The sequence below is a fragment of the Rutilus rutilus genome (assembly GCF_951802725.1).
Source record: "Rutilus rutilus genome assembly, chromosome: 24".
Lineage (NCBI taxonomy): Eukaryota > Metazoa > Chordata > Actinopteri > Cypriniformes > Leuciscidae > Rutilus > Rutilus rutilus.
The window spans coordinates 21,990,602-22,007,168 of record NC_140228.1 but is presented as its reverse complement, the minus strand read 5'-3'; the positions used below and the strand labels follow the sequence as shown (position 1 = coordinate 22,007,168).

At 37.7% G+C, this 16,567-nt stretch overlaps 1 protein-coding gene across 1 annotated transcript in view; it reads right to left on the bottom strand.

Annotated features, from left to right (window-relative positions):
* The window catches only part of ofcc1 (orofacial cleft 1 candidate 1), a gene marked incomplete at its 5' end in the record, with an annotated part of 73,523 nt that extends 58,057 nt beyond the window's left edge, over window positions 1–15,466 (bottom strand). Inside the window, 3 exons of the mRNA XM_084399359.1 lie at window positions 1,683–1,774; window positions 8,392–8,486; window positions 15,370–15,466. Of these exons, the coding sequence (XP_084255485.1) occupies window positions 1,683–1,774; window positions 8,392–8,486; window positions 15,370–15,466 (284 nt within the window). The remainder of the gene's footprint in view (window positions 1–1,682; window positions 1,775–8,391; window positions 8,487–15,369) is intronic.
* Window positions 15,467–16,567: the final 1,101 nt, after the last annotated feature.

Here is a 16,567-nt window from a genome sequence, read left to right as displayed (position 1 = left end):
GTCTGGGCAGCAAACAATCCCAAAAATAGAGAAATTGTAGCAAATTGAACTTTTTTTTAAGCATATATGATATACATGTAATGCACACATATAAATGTGATTAATTAGTTATTTTAAATTCAAGAAAAACAATTCCCTAATTGAAGAATCTCCTAAACACATGCACAAATGTTTACACCCTAATAATGGTGTAACAAAGTTTCCATCCAATAAAATGAATAAAATAGTTTTCTCTAAAATCAGTATGATCTCCCTAGGATTGTTCTGTGAGAACTACGTAATTTGCATTTCAAAACAATATGAATAAACTAAGAAACAGTCGATTGAATTGTATTTCAGACTGCTCGCATAAAAAACAGCAAGGCTAAACTGTGCCTGTTGATGTCTGGCATTACTTTTTGAAGTCCTTTATCGTGCTTTGGGTTAGTCGTTGTGCTCCAGCCCCTCTCTTCTCTGATGTGTGGCCTGAGTTTCATTTGATTTCCTCTCATACTTGCAGCAGCATAGCTTCTGATCTTGTTTAATACTAGTCCAGCGGCAACAAATTACCAATTTTCAAAAATGAGCAGAGGTAGGCAGCTCTAAATCCTATAAAACGAGTCGCTCTTTCTTTCTTCTCAGAGAAATGTACAGCGTTGGCAATAATTCGGGCAAAATCAAAATAAAAACACACCTCAATTTTTCCCTCTGTGGATTTAGGCGAGCGGCTTTCATCGCAGACACGTGCAGTGAAATTTAGGTAAGTGTTTTGTGAAATGCAATTTTGACGAGGTCGTTTATAAGATTTGTACGGTGCTGATGTTTGTGTCGGTGTGTTTTCACTCCTGTTTTCTCATTAATATCAAATGCTGTAAGCCACAATAAAACGGAGAAAACACTCATTCGTAGGCCTGCTTGTGCACTTTGCATCACCAGAGAAAAAGCAATTATCCACAGCACAAGGTTTTATGTGTTGCCGATGTTAACGTTACCATGATCCTTTCAATAAAAACACACATTGAGTTTGACAATAAAACGACATTCATATTGAGGACAGCGACATTCATATTGAGCCTCAAATAAATCATGCAAGTTCATGAGTGTTAATATATGCGCTGAGAAAAAGCTGCAGTATTATAGGGTTACAACTCAACAATAACAATTTTCAAAGAAATATTGGAAAATTAGGTGGTGGGATTTATATATAATCTCAGCATAAAAGATGATGTATTCAAAAGATTAGGGTTGTGTGTGCATGTTTATATGTAGGCCTTTAATGTTTATCCACACACTGAGACACAATGTTCAGCACAGCATACCACTGTAGTGTGTGCACTACTTCTGCAGCATGCTGTGCCCAGCACATGCACATTTTGTGAATGCCCAATGCATTTGCCAAAATAACGGTATACTGTTGTAACACTATTCCACAATGCAATGCAATTGACTTGAACTTGCATTTTCAGTATGTCAAGACATAAAAACAACTATATCTTTTTATTATTATTTTCAAAATGGTAACTTTACGTAAACATCATGAGGTCATGTGATGACAAAGATATTTCTGTTTGTCATGATTCTGTTTGTCATGGCATAATGCCTACTGTTCCACGTGCACAGTATGCAGTAAGTATGCAAGTATTTCCATTCTGAACATAACTATATCCATAGGCATGAAATTGGCCTTGAGAAATGACACTTACCGCACAGAGAAGGTGAACTGGTCCAGCTGATCTTTAGGGAGAGGTTTGAGCGCCTCACTGTTTCTCTCGATTATCTTCTTCTGTCTGCCGCTCTGATCGGAGAGACATGTGCATGTCATTTGTAATCAGAGCAGGAAACAGTTGCAGTGATTTATCTTGGGAATACAATGATAGCAGTACACTTCACTCTGGCATCATCTCTCAAACACACACACAAAACAATCAGCGCAGGAAACAAATGACATTCACATTACAGACAACATCTAATCAAAGTTGAGGCAAAGACAGAGATAGGATGAAATGAGCAGAAAGACATAAAAAAGAAATGACATGTTTATAAAAGCACACCTGGCATACACAAACTACTGAAATCAACTAGTAGTAATTATGACTCATTATGAGAATCTATAAATAGTATCACAAGTGTATTGCCAACACAAAGGTTATTCCAAAAGAAAGGCTTCATATTAATACTGCCTCAAGACATTTTGTCGAAGTCTTGCAACTAAATCAGTAAAATAAATAAATAAATATGCGACAGACACAGGGAAATTGTGGTTATTTGTAGATATTTCATTAAATTATATTACTCAGTTTCAAAATATCAGGAAAACAGATCAATATAAACAAAACAGTCTATTTTATCCAATACTGTGTGTATTTTGTGCTTAAAGAGCAGTGGTTCTCAACCTTTTTTGGGCCAGCGCCCCCTATCATCCAGGTCTCTTTCCGCCGGAAGGCCGAAGCTGATCGGTTGGTTTTTGTCACATGACCTGCTGTGCGCTTGCGACATTCTGAAAAGTTGAGATGTTTTCAACCGACCGCGTTGCTTCTATTATGAGCGTGCTTGCCGCGCGCCTACATTTGAAATAACGAATTTGCACGCGCAGAAAACGCAATATGTGAAAGGCCCCTGACTGGTTCGAGTCGGCACTCGGCAGCGCTGCGGAGTAGCACAGTACCTGCACAGTACCAAGACGACTGCAATTTTGTTTATTTACCGCTAGAGCGCCAAAAGTTTTTTGACTGAACAGTGGGAATATTATTATCATAGTTTCCCAGAGAGCAAAAAAGTAATCTGAAGTAGTTAGCCTATATATCAGTGTTAACGAAATGCAACGGTTACAAATTTGACATTCAAAATTTAATTGTGTGGCTTATCGCAAATAGCAGCCAATCAGCGAGGAGCAGCCAACAAATGCAACGGTTACAAATTTGACATTCACAATTTAATTAATAGCAGCTGTACCGCGAACAGCCAGTCAGCAAACAAGAATAATTCTTAGAAATTATTTTCAACAGAGAACATTAACAGGGAAAAAGCTTCTTCGAATTCTTTCAAACTTTCGAATTCACATCTTTCAAAATTGATTTGAAAATTAGTGTGAGCCCTGTGCTTGATGTTTTTCTGCTAATTTCTTTACTGCGGGTTGCAGAGACGTTAGTGTTTAGCTGTAGTGTGCCTGAGGCATGCAAATCCAAGCGGTTGCGGTACTTAGACTGCATGTGGATGTGACAAGAATAAACACATATGAACAATTAAATTATTATTGTCTTATTAATTATTTTTAACCATCTTGAAACTATCCAAGCAGCATTTCCCACTCAGATGTGACGGCGGAATTAATACATAACCAAAATGTGATTACATTATATATTTATATTATCCATCAAATTGTCATTTTCTCCTTAAAGTCTTGCGAGTTAACAATAATGATTGACCAGTAAATTACTAGGTGAACAAAGAAAACATTTTGGCATTAGGCATTGGCATTAGTTAATGCCTAAAAATGTAAAAGTTTTACCTTATAATTAGAATTTAGTTTAAATTAATTTAAAAATTTGTCGCCGAAGCAAATGGGAACATGATTTATTGAAACTATTTGAAAATATATAAGTGGTTCTTAAGTCAATCCTTTTTTAATGGCTTGTCAACTTTCCATTCTTCCGCTGCGTGTAGATTAAAAAGTTCGTCGAGACAAACTTTAAATTGTTTTGAGAAAGCCGGATTCTAGTCAGTGCTTGAGCGCTGGTCTAGGACTGGAAAAATAATAGAGTTGTTGCAAAAGAAACGATATATAGCTTACATGTCACATTAAACTGGCAGATTTTAGAATGTTGTAGGCAATTATTTACCAAGTAATTAAGTTTATTATGTTTAATCTTGTCTTGCCTGGATCTTTGGTGTAAACTCGTGAACGCCCCCCATGAACACCTGAACGCCCCCCTTTAAAAAATCTTGCTTCCAACGCCTCCCGTTGTTCTCTGAACGCCCCGTTCAGAACCACTATTATAGAGTATTGTGTTGTTAGCTTAGCAACATGCTAATGATAAACTATTCAGTTGAGTCGAGTCTTCCATGAGTTTTCTGTCTGTAGAGTGTTCCTAATTGGTCATTTATTTGGTTCCATGCCACTTAGTACGTTTACATGACAACAATATGCTTAAAACAGAGAAGTTTTTCCTTTGAGTTTTCCGCGTACAGACGACACGTGTCAAAACTATCCCCATTCACACGGATCTGCGAAAACGACTAAAAACGCTGTATTCTGCTGCCAGGCCATTAGATGGCGATGAAACACAATAGATTGAACACGTAATATGCATGTGCATGATGTCATCGTCTTCAGAGATTTGCGTTTTTGTTGTTAACATGGAGACCGTTTTCAAAAACATGCACTTTGAAACCTGTTTTCAAAACATGTTACGTTACGTTATAAAACGCCTTAGTCGTGTAAACAAACGGCCAAAATGCATAAAAAGTTTTACGTTTTTACTTGAAAATGGTGTCGTGTAAACAGCCCCTTAGAAGGCAGTTAGCTCTCTGGGTTGTGGGACACGGCTTTTGGATGCTGTGTAGACTTTGGAAGGCATTTCAAATTATGTATATGTCATTTATAAAGGGCTGCCCTAAAATCACTGCATGCAATTACATCAAATCACTATATTCACAGAATATATAAATAAAAAAAAAAAAAAAAAAAAAAAAATATATATATATATAATTTATTAAACAACACAATCTGCCACAAAACATCTCCAGACTAGCCAGCTGGAAATCTGAAGAAGACAATATTAAAGCTGCTGGAAGCCCTTTTTTTTTTTTTTTTTTTTTTTACCACACACAAAATCTTCCCACTATTTTGAAGGTGTCAGGTTTTTCAGTGAGTCAGGGGAACTAGCCAATCAGAAACTCTCAGAATTGCCGCCTGTCAATCATTTTGCGCTTATGATTTTGCCAATGTGCTTTTGGAGGGTGGGATTTGAGAAGCATGTGGTTAAAATTAGAAAAATACCAGAAGTTAGCCAAAAGGCTGAAATCACTTAAAGCACAGAAGAGTCGTAATGCAATAAAAAGAATGAAATAAATATATAAAATAATACAAATATAAAATAAATACAATTTTGGACCCAATTGTATATAAAAAAAAAAAAAAAAAAAAAAAAAAATAAACAGTTGTGACAGACAACAACCAGAATCAGTATCTGCAGAATTAGCCAGTTATTCCCTCATAATGAACCACACTCGTGGCTTTTAAATAATAATAAAATCAACACCAATCAATAAATTTCAAACAAAACCCTAACTGAGTCAGCAGGTTATTAAAGTCTGTGTTCTGAACCTTCCAACACCAGGGACATGACCACCATAGACATTGAGGGGATATGGCCAAGTCCAACCCATAATCAGATATGGCCAAATTGTTTCCCCAGTAAATGATATTCTTGATGCTGCTCTGCTGCATTCCATTACGCACCGCTCTGTTTGTTGTTAGGTTTGTTGTCATATTTCACCTTTTTGAATTGAACATTTTCCTTTATCATTTATGTGATTCAGGCAATGTATTTCATACCTGATTAAATGTGACGAGATAAACATTAACGTAGACGTTTTTCAGTATGCCCAACACCCCAGACGGTATAATCTCTCTTCAATACACTGATGAAAACAGAGGTGTACTTTCTTAAAGTAGTAAAAACATATATATGCATTTAAAAATAGATTCCAAACTTTTTCAAACTGGATAATGACAAACATATTCATTTTCTACTTTTTGTTCTCTTTCAGGGCAGTCACTTAACTTCACTGGGCTGGACCAAATATTTCTGGAAGCCCCCCTCCCCCAGATACACTAAGTACTAGCAACCCAGCAGTACTAAAGAACTAGAGTTTGGCAATATAATCATTCTTCATAGTCCCTCAAATACACTCAGAAACAGAGGTAGATAGAACAAAACAAGGCAAAAGATGGGGGTCTAATGGGGGTATTTTCAGCAGTCTTGTCACAAAAGGAGTCATTCTGAGCTGTAGCAGAGAAGAACACTGGGTGCTAATATTGTTTGTTAGTCTGTCATTCAGCCTAGTGCACTAGGCCCTTGGGTTGGCTCAGACGCACTGCTACAGCAGATACTGCCGGCATCTACATATCAATGAGTTCCCCCATATTGAAGATAACTGTCAAACTATATATGTCACTATGTTGAATTTAATGGCTGGCTTTCAGGTTTAGGCAGGTATGACATTATTCACATCATCACTATACTGGTGAAGATTGTCTGACTTTGATAATAAGAAACAGGCAGGAATATAAATATAACATCAAAAGTAAAATGTGTTCCAGGAAATGTGTTTAAGGAATATCTTCTTGAAATTGAATGCCTTTCAAATGATCAGTTGTTTGTTATACAAAATGGTAACAGAGCTGACAAGAGCTCTGATTCGTGAACGAGCTGATTCTTTTCAATTAACCTGTTTAATCAGTTAGCAAATTGAATTGGACTCATTCGATTGCATCTGTTCTCAAATCAACAACTCACTGAATCAAATGATCCGGTCAAAGCGAGTCTCCAGTTAATATTTCACTGAATTTCTCTTGGCTCAAAATGAACCAAGAATGGGAGATCCTCGGAGCTTGAGTGTGTGTGCAACTAATGAAAAAAAAAAAGAAGTACTTTTAGTACTCTGTACTTTTACTCAAGTACTTGATTTGTGTACTTCATCCACCACTGCTTTAAACGGGAGAAGAAAAAAAAAATGGTAAAATCATGTTGGCCTGATGACACAACATATTAATATATTAATATATTATGTAAACTAAAAATGAATGGGATCTTTAGACATGTATAAAATGGAGCAACCCATTTTCTTTCCCTGAAATTCAAATCCACAACTTCTGCATTGATACGTATTGCTATAAACAGATGTTGATCATCCATAATATGGATAATGAGGACAATTTCTAAGTCCATACCTGGAATTAATCTGCAGATGCAAAGACAAAAAGTAGAATGAGAGAACACGCAATGCACAGCCATGCAACATAAGACAGCAGCCCCAGATCATCACTGAGAAGTCATTCTGCAATTACCACTTCAAAGTGTGGCAGGTAATGCCACAGCTTTGATTCATTTAGCGTAAGTCCTGTGGAGCGCGGGAAAAGGCATGTTGGGAGTGGTTAGAGAGAGGGAGAGCCGGGCTGGCACTGCTGATTTCACAGAATCTGAGCTGTTTTGGCTTGTCGAGCACATCAAAACTAGCTTTGAAGACTGAAAAATACCTGTTAGTGTGAAATGTATTTTGACAAATCTCAGATAATAAGGGGAGCATAGGGAGGCAAGAGGGAGGAGCAGCAGGGAGCACCTTTTTTTCGTTCTTTTTTTTGAGAGGGCACTAGTGGCGGTCCTGGCTCACTTGGTGCCTTAGGCTAGATAGACATGACAAAAAAAAAAAAAAAAACATGTAATGTAATTACCCAAAATAAAAACTGTATGTGTGTGTATGTGTATGCGTATGGGTGTGTGTGTGTGTGTATGCGTATGCGTATGCGTGTGTGTGTGTGTGTGTGTGTGTGTGTGTGTGTGTGTGTGTAGGTTTATATTACATTGTGGGGACCAAATGTCCCCACTAGGATATTCAAATCTGAGATCACCTATAATGTGGGGACCAACCAGAAGACCCCACAAGGGAAATTAATTAATAAACATACTAAATGAAGGGGTTTTTTTTTTCCGTGTTTTTTTTTTTTTATGTAAAAATACAGAAAGTTTAGGGAATAGAAAATACAGTTTGTACAGTGTAAAAATCGTTACACCTATGGAGAGTCCCCACAAAGATAGCAAAAATGAGTGTGTGTCTGTGTGTGTACCAGTGAATCCCCAATAAAATTGAAACAAAAAGATTGAAATAGTATTCATTATTTCAAGATTATTTCATGTCTTTTTTATATTTTATTTTAAATAGTTCCATAAGAGTCCATGCAGAAAATTTGTATTGTGTGTGTGTGTGTGTACCAGTGAATCCCAATAAAAAAAAGAAAAAAAAAAAAGATTGAGAATTATACTATAGTATATTAATTATTATCATACTTGTTTGTGAAATATGCTTGTTTCATGTTTCATGTGTTTTTTTTTTTTTTTTTTTTTTTATAGTTCCATAACATTCCATGCATTTAGAATTATTTTATTGTGTGCAGTCCATATACTATGCCAAAAATAGTATGGCAGTACAAACACTCATTAACAAAATCTATTAACAAATATCTTTATTAACAAATTATAGTATTTTTTCTCTTTTTTTCACTCTTTTAAGTCTACTCGACTTATAAATGTTAGGGGAGGAACGTGCCCCGAGTTTGAATGGGCATGATGCCACTAAGAAGTGAGAGAAATGGTCCATGTTCAAGGTTAGAATGTCTCTGCACAAAGTTACCTTTTTACGAATGCCGGCCTTGGTTTTCTCAGCGACGGGGCGGTTTGTCTGGATGCTCGGCTCATAGGCTGACACAGCTCCGGTGGGGCTCTTATCTGCAATCACATTACAAACGTCCCTTTATTCTTGTATAAGTCATAATATATCTTATGATCTATGATTTATGGTTTGATTAATTAAACAAGGATTGCGTAATATAATACCTTAGCAGACAAAGCAAAAAAAGCACACAAAAAATACAAAAAAATTAAAACCTTTTGTATAGCACACCTTTGATGTAAGGTAGAATAAAATAAAATACCTAAAAGCAAATCAGCAAATTTAAATACATAATTGTAGCTTCTTTTTTCAAAAATTCCGAAATAAGTGAAAACAAAAGGATATAAATGATATACTATATACATAAAGCAGAAACATAAAGCACAACTGGTGAGAACAGTAAATGTCTATAGACTTTCAACAACATAAACGAAATGTACAGCTAAAGAAAAAGTGATGAAACTTTCTCTTCACATATCTTCCGTTCTTCTTCTCTCACACACACATCATCAAGATCTCTGAGCCCAACCTCTCCTTTTTTCATTGCTCTAATGCACACAATTAGACATGATGAAAAATCGAAAAAAAATTAAATTTAGTTGTAATACATTTTGCCATTCTTCCTTCCTTTGGAAAATTACTTTTGAAGTGTTTTCTCTCGCTCTCCGTCTGTAATTTAAATGGTAAGCTGCCAGATGTGTGTCTCATGCTTGAAGTGCAGGAGCTTTGCATTATTTAGCATATTAACATTCACAGAATTTAAAAAGAGGGTTCCTGCATTGCCTGGAGCTTCCAATTAAGTAAACCTTAGCTTGATACATGTAAAAATTTTACCATGAGAAACTTTTTTCATTGCGTTTTTCTCTTCGCCTCAGCCAGTCATATCTATATAATAAATATGGAAACTTCCCAGATGATATAATTTTTCTCTTGCTGCGGGATTAAATATATCAGTAATAATAACTTTTAAATATAGGCAACATTTCAGGAAGGCTTCAGAAGACTCAAATAGGTTTTAATAGCAAGAGCGTTCAGAGCTGGTATGTCCTCTGTGCTGTTTTTAAACTGATATTACACTTAATTTGAACGCAGATGTAGGTTTTAATTACAAGTTTTTCTAGTAAACATTTGAGATGCCTACAGGTAAAAGTATTAGATCTACCCTATCTTAACATAAATATGGGTGGTTATTTCATTATAATGAATGCATAATCCTGTTCAGTTGGATGGCTTACCTCTGATGTGCTGTCTTTTCACTGTGGTGACAAGGCTTAAGAAATACCGTACGAAACGGAAACATAATATCTGCATTTTCTACTGCTGAAGCTTTAAAAAGTCAAAAAGTGTCGGAAGGGAAATTTGTCTTCTACGGAAGACGTGTCAGACTGTTTTCTCTTTGGAAGAGACACAGTTAATGACCCACGAAACCATATGGAGTTATATTTATAAAAAAGGTTTATTCAAAACCTTCAAGTTATGAGACCAGCCCCAGTGGCTCGCTGCCATTCAACATCGGTGTGCTTGATTCATAATAGTTTTGTAATATTTTTTTCACATGATTGCCTCCAACAGTTCATTCCAATGTACCAGGGGAGTTAATAGCCTATTTTCTTTTCTATGCTTAAACTTTCTGCACTTTATTATTATTTTGTCCAACATGTTGCTCATTAAAGAGTCTGGATGGCAACAATGCATTACTTAGCTTTGACAATGTAAGCTTTTAATCAAAGCAGCTTTACAGTGATAATAGGAAATTAAAGTTACAGAGATGGTTTTGGCTTTACAGCGGCTCTAGAATAAAGTTATTATGCAGCTAAAGTTGATTGATTCACTTCCGTTGCAAAGAGCAGCTTATACAACTCCGTTTTAACTGAAAACAAAACTTTTAATGCATTCTGGCCGTTCATTTGCACGACAACGGTGTTTGGTGGCTTGAGAACGCAAACTCTGAAATAGGTTCCAAGGTGCAAGTTTTGATCTTCGTAATGATAGCAATGTAGCAATGGCGTTACATCTCCAAGGTAAAAGGTAACCAATACAAAGTCTGACAACTATGCAAAAGTTTAGCACCATAGAACAATCTATAGATTTTTACAGGTAATATATAACTTAAATCAAGCACAGAATGCAACAATTTGCAATCAATTAAGGTTTTTTTTTTGTTTTTTTTTTCAACAGTGATACTTTATATATGCAGCATCAGATAAAAAAAAAAAAAAAAAAAGATACTGACACAATAATAAAGACATTAGCCTTATATAAACCGAAGACCCCTGTCTCTGCCATGTGCAGTGCATGAATTTTTTCTAAGCTTTCGCCTGTTCCGATCTACGGCCTGCAGCAATGTAGAGCAAAAGCCTGCCCTCCACCTCTGTTCTGTGTCCAGAGACTGTAATCCCTGTCAGCAGAGCATTCTGCCTGCCTTTGCGCCACGATCATGCATGTTTTAATGGGCCAGCCAACACAACTTTGCAACTTTGCCTTTAATTATCCTTCCTCCAGCCTGATGCTCAGATGGTGTCGGGTCTGAATTAGCGCAGCGTTGACAGCTGTAGGCTATGTCCATGAACTTGGAGTGCTGCAGCCACAACCCACGTTCTCCCAGGGTGAACAAGAGAGGCTTGTTATCCTCTGCTCACCATGAATGCAGAGAGAGTGAGAACCGGGCCTGAAGGGTTGGGTGACCGACGGAGACCTGTGCGCTCACCTAGGTTTCTAATTGCCCTGGTGTCGGTTCCAGAGTTGCAGAAATTCAAAGGTTAGTGAATTATTGATTACCCATGAGCATAATCCATGATTCTCATAATTACCCAATGTAATAGGGATAATCAAAACAAAGGGATGCAGAATAGAACACATTTTTAAATAAACTATGAACAATGAAATGTTTTAATACCAAATGTAAGTATTAAAAAAAAAAATCTTTGCTCTAACAAGGAGCAACTTATGATAGACTGAATTGTTGAACAAAAAATTACATATATTCACGAAATGTTATTTTTATATATTATATTATATTATATTATATTATATTTTATGACCGTGGGAATCCTGTGAGTTTTTTATATATATATTTGAAGATTAGCAAATATCTGCACAATTACAATGGTATCATGTTTAAAAAATTTGCATTATACAAGGCTTGTCACATCAGAGCAGTTTGTTTTTATTCACATAAGCTAAGCAGCCTTTGGGAATGTCTGTCCGACTCCATCACACTTACCACAAGAGGCTACATTTTCTCATCTGCTAAAAAACAAGTTTGATGTAAGCAAGGTTAATTCATCCATTTAAAGACGGGCAGTGGTAAATTAATTGGGGAAAGAATGCAGTGTGATTTAGTGAGTATGATCCTGTATTAGGGTTATCCGCTGTGACCGGGACTGGCCCCTCAGCGACAACAATATAAAAGAGCATGGCCGTGTTCCAGAAACACTCTAAGAGAAAATCTTCGAAATTGTCATTGCGCTGAAGGGCCCAGTGTACTATGATGCATTTACTTAAGGGGCAGGACGCAATCAAACATAGCTTCCAAAAGCCCAGCCCACTTCATGCAGTTACAGATCCACTAAGGGTGATCAGAGCAGAAAGGCCTAATTTAATTAGTCATTTGAATTCAAACAGACCTAGTGTAACCGGATCGTTCACTTAATGTGAAAGGTCAGTTAACTCATAACGCCTGCAGCTATGTCATATGTTGCAATAAAGATAGCATTCTATGTGGTTTTAAATTAGGTAATATATATATATATATATATATATATATAAGCTGTCAGTCACACGTGTGTGTGTGTGTGTGTGTGTGTGTGTGTGTGTGTGTGTGTGTGTGTGTGTGTGTGTGTGTGTGTGTGTGTGTGTGTGTGTGTGTGTGTGTGTGTGTGTGTGTGTGTGTTTCACGACTTTTGGTTAGTTACCACAGAAAAATAAAACACGTGATAAAACACGTTAGTCCAGCAATGGAGCCAAAGCTGGATGTTCTCTATTTGCACTTTTTCCTCACTGAATTTGATTTTTATTTCAGAGTTATGCAAGGTTGTCAGCCCAATCCCGTTCTCTCACTTGATGGGAATCCTCCATCTGAATATCATAAGAGTGTGTAGCAGTAATGCAACCTGAACTGATCCTTATGCTAACGTCATCTCTGCTCAGCGGTTTGACGCTGTGATGTCCGGTGAGGGACACCTTTTGATCACTTATTCGAGTCAGATTGAGTTTACCTCTGTTTGTCTGTGAACTTGCTTCTTTTTCATTCTATTCTTTCCTTCCACTTTTTTTTTTTTTTTTTTTTTTTGGCATATATAGTAAGTGGAACACAACTCTCCCAGAGTGCCATAGCATGGGGACACTTCCCATGTGGGGTGTTAGGAGCACAGTGGGAGGTCAAAGTTCACAGCAGAGAGGAAGTGACAAGCTGTGAAATGTAAAAGACCAATTTCTTCCACATGTTGCGGCGCTCTGAGAACAGCGCCGAGCTGTCAGCTAGCATCACGCTTAAAATGGGACAGGTTGCTACCCAGCAGACCTGTCACGACTCATTTGTAATTAAAAAGCCTATGTGATGTTTAAAGCTGAGCACCCCAGAAACTTTTTTTTCTTGTTCTGCTCTGTTAAATAAAGATGAGTAAAACAAAAAGCCCCAAAACTTTTTTTTTCTCTGCAAAAAAAAAAAAGAAAAAACAAAAAGATTAATAACAGAACAATGGCCTTTGCGCTAGATCAATACCAAATGAGACTGCTTGATGTTGGTTCAGTGGCGTCAGAATGTTCCGTGACCCAAGTCAGGACAGAACGCTCTGAGACAGGAAGGTGTGCCAGGGAAAGGTGCACTTATTGAAGTAAAAACTGCTCTACACATGGACTTGAGTGAAAGGAAACTGCTTATTTGCCTCTTTCCTGTCCAAACTAATCTTTATGTAATGGGAGGGCTGGCTATTTTTGAGCATAAATTACACAACTTCTAAAAAAAATTACACAACTTCTTTTTTACATTTCCTGAAGAAAAAAAAAAGAAAAAAAGTGATGCTTGTCTGTGTAAAACATGAGGACAAACACACTGATAGAACAAATCATTTAAATTCATTGTAATCACTTTGGATAAAAACATCTGCCAAATGCGTAAATGCAAATGTTAGACAGGGCATTGCAATGCAGAGAGTTGCTTTTTCCAGAGTGTTGTAAGTGGTTGCCAGGACAGTACTAAATTCATTACAATGGTATTCTGAGTGGTTTTCAATGGATTTACAGTGCAGTTGTTAATTTGTTCAGAGTGGTTTTAGAGCATTCCTGTGTTTATACTCGCCATGTCCGCACGGCAAAAATGTTTGCACAACTTCAAGAGGACTCTGGCCGAGCAGGTACGTTTGTGTTTGTCTAAATGAATTGCATATATTTACAAAATGAGTCTGCAATAGTATATATAAGCCTTTTTAATTAAATTAAAGGTCCATGGTTAATAAAAATGTTCATGAAATTAAATGAAAGGGCCCTATCATACACCAGGCGGGACGCAAGTGTTTTTTGCTAGTTTCAGCCTGACGCAGTTAGCATTTTCACGTCCTGCACCACGTTGTTTAAATGGCAAATGCCTTTGAGCTCACTTGTGCGCCCATGGGCGTGCTGGTCTGAAAACAAGGTGTGTTCCGGCGCATTGTTAGCACGTTGCTATTTTGAGGCAACTGAAATAGACTGCGCCATTGAACAACAGAAACCTGATCTAAAGTCAATGGCGCAATATTTATTTTGGTTATTTAAAGAGCGCTTTAGTAATATGCACCCCACAATATGGGTCCACAACGCGCGTACAATTTGTCGATTAGGTTGTCTTCATAGATAGATAGTAGATAGTGCACTTTAACCTCGTGCGAGAGCAGATCCGTTTCCTCACTAGAGAGGGGAATGGAAGATGAGACTCTGATTGGTTTATTGCACGTTAGGCCCAAAACACACCCATTACTCTTTAAAGGAACACTTCGACTTTTTGGGACTTTGGCTTATTCACCATATCCCCCAGAGTTAGATAAGTCCATACCATTTTAATCTCCGTGCGTGCCGTAACTCTGTCTGACGCACCCACCGCTAGCCTAGCTTAGCACAAAGACTGGAGGTAAACGGCTACAGCTAGCATACTGCCTAGAGCCCTGCATGGGGCAAAACATCCAGCCATAACCGAGACCTGGCCCGTGGTGTTCAAGCCCTAATCCGGCCCCAGCCCGAAAACGTCTGCAATTTTTCATCCCGAACCCGACCCAAGACCAACATCAATATCACTTTGAGCTCTCTCTGACGCGCGCTCTCTGATATCACTTTGAGCTCTCTGCTAGACGCACACACACGCTACTAGGTAAAATTTGATTATAGGCCTCAAACATAACTACCACCACCGACAATTATGCCCACAAATATTAATACAGACTGTCCATTACAGAGAAGCATAAGCATGCAGTAGAGAATATTATATAGCCAAATGTGATCCAGCAGTATAAAGATTTTCGACCTACCTTTTTTTGATGTCAAGTAACTTTATTGAAGAACAACGTTTCAAAGAACTCTTCGCCAACTGGTTAACGTTAAATAATAATAAAAATATAATAATAAAAATATAATAAAGAAGAAGAAAAAATCCGTTGATCTGAGTATAGGTTCATTCACTGTTTATTCGCGATCGTTGTGAAGAAAAAGAATAGCATCCACTGTTGAAGGCTTCAGGCTCCGTAATCAAATCAAAACTCTTTCAAAATGCAGCTTTTGCTGAAGTATTGGGAACTTTTACGCTGTGATTGGTCTGCTAGAACCCCTCCCTCGGGTTTCACATGCTCCCTCTGCGCGCGTCAACGCGGACAACGACGCAGAAGTATAAATGAAAACCAATGCGTTGCCTACAGCCTAGAGGCTTCGGCGTAGGTCCGACGCAGAAGTATAAAACAGGCTTTACGCTCCAACCGACGTTGGAGTTGGAGTTGGAGCGTAGTTGGAGAAGTTGGAGCGTAAAGCCTGTTTTATACTTCTGCGTCGGACCTACGCCTCTGATGCTCTGCATGGTCAACTGTCACCTAATCATTGCACGCGCGTCGCGTTACTCGCGTGATCGCATATTGCGTTGCATATTTATAATATTATCAATATAACAATATTTCATACAGTAGCCTGCGCTCTGCATGTATATTATGGTCACGATGAAAGGAGAAAAGCTAAATGAGCCCGAGTCCAACCAAAGCCCGATCTGTAAAAAAATTAAATAATAATAATAATAATAATAATTGACCCGACTGCTCCCAATAAGTGACAAAATAACGCCAACATTTTCCTATTTACATGTTGTGATTTGTATAGTCACAGCGTGTACAAATAACATGGTCACATATTCTCAGAAGGCGAAGCACTGCTACTTGGGCGGAGTGATTTACTCGCAGCGCCTGAGAAACCCCGTGGTGAGGAGCAGAGTTCGAGCAGAATTGGAGTAAATCACTCCGCAGAAGTAGCAGTGCTTCGTCTTCTGAGAATATAGTTCCCAATATGTATACGGTTAGAAGATGCTTGTGTCTCATGTGACCTTGTTATTCGTACACGCTGTGACTATACAAATCACAACATGAGACATTTTAAATAGCAAAATGTTGGCGTTATTTTGTCACTTATTGGGAGCAGTATGCTAGCTGTAGCCGTTTACCTCCAGTCTTTGTGCTAAGCTAGGCTAGCGGTGGGTGCGTCAGACAGAGTTACAGCACGCACAGAGATGAAAAAGGTATGTATGGACTTATCTAACTCTGGGGGATAAGGTGAATAAGCTAAAGTCCTAAAAAGTCGAAGTGTTCCTTTAAGAGAATAGGGACAACCCTTTTAGACCAGGTGTGCCGACCATTTTTCCCGTCGTTAAACTAGCAAAAGTGGATTCGGACACGCCCTAAGTACACTTGTGCCGTTTGCTTTAGACCATGCGCTTAGATCGTTTATCGAAAGTATAAACAAAGCTTTAAGGTGTTCTGAGGGCATTTCCAGAAAGCATCATTAGCCTATGGTCCCAAGTTCCATCATTACTAACAACAACTATCATTCCATCTTTACTAACTAACAAGTTCCATCGCTACTAAACAAATCGTTTCCCGAAACCATAGTCCCAATAAACATTCCAAAACAGCAT